The sequence below is a fragment of the Dermacentor silvarum genome, chromosome 9, assembly GCF_013339745.2.
Source record: "Dermacentor silvarum isolate Dsil-2018 chromosome 9, BIME_Dsil_1.4, whole genome shotgun sequence".
NCBI classification, from domain to species: Eukaryota; Metazoa; Arthropoda; class Arachnida; order Ixodida; family Ixodidae; genus Dermacentor; species Dermacentor silvarum.
The window spans coordinates 65,236,984-65,240,801 of record NC_051162.1 but is presented as its reverse complement, the minus strand read 5'-3'; the positions used below and the strand labels follow the sequence as shown (position 1 = coordinate 65,240,801).

Below are 3,818 nucleotides of genomic sequence, written 5' to 3'. Positions count from 1 at the left end.
ACTGGTTTCGGCACGTAAAACCCCAGAAAAAAAAAAGAAGTGAAATTGCTCCAAAATTACATCTGTCTGTTACGTGAGACAATCAATGGGTCTTAATATCCATAAGCAATTGCTCATACCCTGCAAAACACGGCCTCCCCCTTACGGCGACAGAAGAGAAGTGAAATTTTGCGCTGGTATGATTAGCGGCAACGCAGCCAGCTTTGGAATCAGACGACGATGAACGCGGGAGCAGTGGCACGAGCAGAAACAGAGGGGTGCCAACTAGCTAGCTGCGGAAGATGACGATCGAGCCAATGCTGATGGTAGTTTTGTGCATACTTAGGTGCCGCCGAATTCTGGGAGTTAAAACAAGCTTCGCTTGAAAATCAAACGGCGCCATTTAATATACAGCCAAGTTTTACACAAAACCATTGGAAAGCAGTTCTAATAAAAGACGTCCAAGATAATAAAAGCACAGTACGGGTGGTATCCCTAGCAATGGAGATTACAAATGCTTTATTCAATTCTCGAAGAGCAGAGGTGAATTCCGCACGAATCATTTAGATGAGCCGCTTCAAACGGTGAATATGCTTCACAGCGGCTCATGATCGCCTACATCAATCTTTCTTCCCCTCTTGGGCTGTTACGTTGTTAGAAATTCTGCAAATGTAAACTCGCCCACTTATGTGGAAGCCGCAAGAAATTGTTGCCAACACGCCCGGACCACGTATTGACTTTAATTATCAAGACGAACGCAAACAATGGACCCGATTTTTGTTCTAGGGTCACTATTTAAAACACTTGTGCTGTCGGCGCGAGGAGTAAGTTCTCCGCCGATGTTATAAGAAAGAGGAATTCTGGGCCGCAAACTATAGCGGCCACGTGATGAATACAACACAGCCACTGAAAAGTCACGACAAACATTGCATGGCTCGTGTTGACTTGAAGGACGGCATGTTCGTGAAAGTCTTGTTTATCGAAACTTCATAACCTTGTATTCATTTGGACTAGGACGCCATTATCTCTGTTCAACGCCTTCCCAACAGAAGCCTTTTGTAGCGCTGGATTCAGCATATGGGGCATACCAAGTAGATCATGTTGGTCCAATTGTTGTAGAGGATTGGAGGCGTCCAGTTCTGGTCGATGACAGCGTCGCAGTCTTCGCCAAAAAAAATCCATGCGGTCCCTTGTCACGTGCCATTTGAGCCATCCTGTTTGAAGAAGGAATGTTAGAATACCACCAAATAAAAATTTTAGCATTGTATACTTCGCACGTGAACAACGCCTTTAATTATTGCAGTGCATAACGAAAAATTCGTTAATGGGAAACAATGAAATACTGGCCATTTTTACTGTACCACGCCAGAAATAAATTTGGAAATTGCCAAAGAAGCCGCATAAAGGCAAATGGTACATTATATATATATATATACAGACAATGTATGTGTATATGTGTGTACATATGTATTCAGTCCTAAACTCGTTGCTGCGGCACCAACTATTTTCAGATCAGATAAAGGTTCCTTTTGACGGCATTTCTATTTGTGACAGCTTCTTGAAAGTCAGCTGACACACCAGACGTAGACTTCACCGAATTCTTAACAAAATACATGTTTTCGCAGGGCTAGGTACTTATTTACCTTAGAATAACAATAACATAATTTGTTAAGTATTAAATCACACAAGATATTTCATGATGGCGTAGTGCCCTATTGAGACCTACCCAAATAAATTCGTTCCGTTGGTGCAGCTGCTTTGCTGTTGGTTTGTCTGCGCATTACCGAAAGCTAACCCGATTTGAAAAAAAAAAGTAGCACGTAAGTAGGCTCTTGCGCACAGTGACACTACTGTTCTAAAAAAATGCTGTGAATAAATTATCAATTCTGCATGCAGACCAAATGCAGGAAAAGAGCTGAATCAAGGGAGATAGATTGAAGTGGATCCGCGATAGGGTATTTTTGAAGCTGTGTCAGCCTACTTGCCTGTTAATAGAGTATAAAAAAATGAAGTTTTCACGGCGTATGGTGACGCATCGATTACGAAGGCATATGCCTACATTTAGTCTACGCTCAGAATCGATCATTCGTTTGTACCAAGACCTTATCTGGATAATAAATCAGGATCTCTTCTGGCTTCCTTATGACGTCGTGAAGCTGCTTGTCCTAAGTGCGACACATGTTTGGTGCGCCCGATTCCTGTATCAGACGAAACGAGGCCACGCCTTCAGGAATCGCCAAGTGTATGCTGGCTTGCTGGCATGCACAGCCATGCTGTCTTCCGTAACGCTTCATGAAGCAGGGCCATGCTCCTCACGCGTGTTAACCCAAACTCCGCTCATCGCAGTTCACAATGTCCACAACTGGCATGATGTGCGAACAGCCTACTACAGTATTATATTTTCTTCATCCGAGCACCCCTACCGGCGCAGGCAGCAGGTGGCCTTGCATCGCCCAACGTTTACGCAACATGAGATCGGTGTTGCCCCATTTCCAGTGCTCCCAAGAATCGTATTCTTACTAGGCCAATAAGCTGAGCAATTGCGCGACGCTTACAGCTACAACACTTGGAAGCTTCTCGAATGGAGCAAATAGGAATGTATTACGAGAGTACTCACCCGGTTCGTTGGCGACATTCTGTGCACGTAGGTCGGAGGACTTGGAGACCAGTTACAACTTCTCTGGCGCTGTTCTGCGTCGGTGGATGACGACGCCGCCATCAGGCGGGCGTTTGCGAATACATTACGCATCTCGATGCAATAACCGTCGTAAATTTCGGCGGGCCTTACTCGCAGTACAGCTTCGAGAGCGGCATCGAAGCGGCTCTCGGTGAACGGGGGAACACTGGCGAAAAGGTGCGGCAGTGAACGGGGCATGCACAAACAGATGACATCGTGTTCCGATGTCGCGCGTGTCGGTTTCGTGGTCATGATGCAAGCGTAGACGCCTTCGTCGCCGTCGATCTTTGCGTGCGTGGTGTGGCCTCCAGGATAATCCAAGGCGGACGCCAGGGACTCTTCCAGTCTGAAATCGCCGGTCAGCACCGCCGCACAGGGGCTCAGGGAATACGAGTGCCAGCATCGGATAAGTTGAAGCTCTGCCAGGCGGCAATAAATCCAGGCGATACAGTAAGTACGCCTGTCCAGGGTGCGGAAAGCTTGCAGCGCACTGCCGATGGCGTTGATCGCCTGGAGAACCGTAAGAGTGCTAAGATCCGGTAGCCACCACAGGTTGCCTCCATTCAAGGAGCGTACTTCTTGCTCCGACATGCCCAGGAGCAAATGGTACAGCACGGCAACGTCTGTCTTGCTCATCACGGAAGGTGAAGTGGACTCGGTTGAGCTTTACTTAACACCGCATCGGCCGGTAACTGGCGCAGTACCACTCGGGTCGGCCACCGTTCCTCACTGCCAGTTGGGTGGGACTTCGGTGGTGTGTACTTGTCCTTTTCGCGCACGTCAAAGCAATGCTCGCGCTTTCCGAAGTCGAAGCCGCCTTTTATCAGAGTAAATAATACATGACAGCAGCGAATGGAATTCCAGGTAAAAGAGACCCAACGGTGATGTGACAGGTTGTTGGTGATTTCCCGCGCTCGCGTCCAAGAGGGCCACATCCACGAAAAAACGCCACGTGCGGCGTTTTTTTTTTTCAGGCCCAGCATCTGGAAAGAAACCAGATGATCATGGTTTTGATAGCATATCTATTGTCACAATACAAATGCATAAATGTCACTGAAAAAAAAGTAAGTAAAATTTCAAAACGAAGACGAGACAGTAGCATCGATCACTACACCGGCAAGATGCCTGTGCGTGATTACAGCTTGCCATTATGTCCCTTGTC

At 47.0% G+C, this 3,818-nt stretch overlaps 1 protein-coding gene across 1 annotated transcript; it reads right to left on the bottom strand.

Annotated features, from left to right (window-relative positions):
• Positions 1-367: 367 nt before the first annotated feature.
• LOC125940063 (uncharacterized) lies at positions 368-3,604 on the bottom strand. The gene is made up of 2 exons (XM_049655732.1): positions 2,597-3,604; positions 368-1,193 (listed from the first exon to the last, which is right to left on the bottom strand). The coding sequence occupies exons 1-2, from the start codon at positions 3,290-3,292 to the stop codon at positions 1,173-1,175; spliced, it is 717 nt and encodes a 238-aa protein (XP_049511689.1). The 5' UTR covers positions 3,293-3,604; the 3' UTR covers positions 368-1,172.
• Positions 3,605-3,818: the final 214 nt, after the last annotated feature.

Excerpts from the sequence above, each read along its gene's own strand:
- LOC125940063 (XM_049655732.1), bottom strand. The coding sequence starts at position 3,292 with ATGAGCAAGACAGACGTTGCCGTGCTGTACCATTTGCTCCTGGGCATG. Across the intron at positions 1,194-2,596 it reads GAATGTCGCCAACGAACCGG|GATGGCTCAAATGGCACGTG; the intron begins GTGAGTACTCTC and ends TTCTTCAAACAG.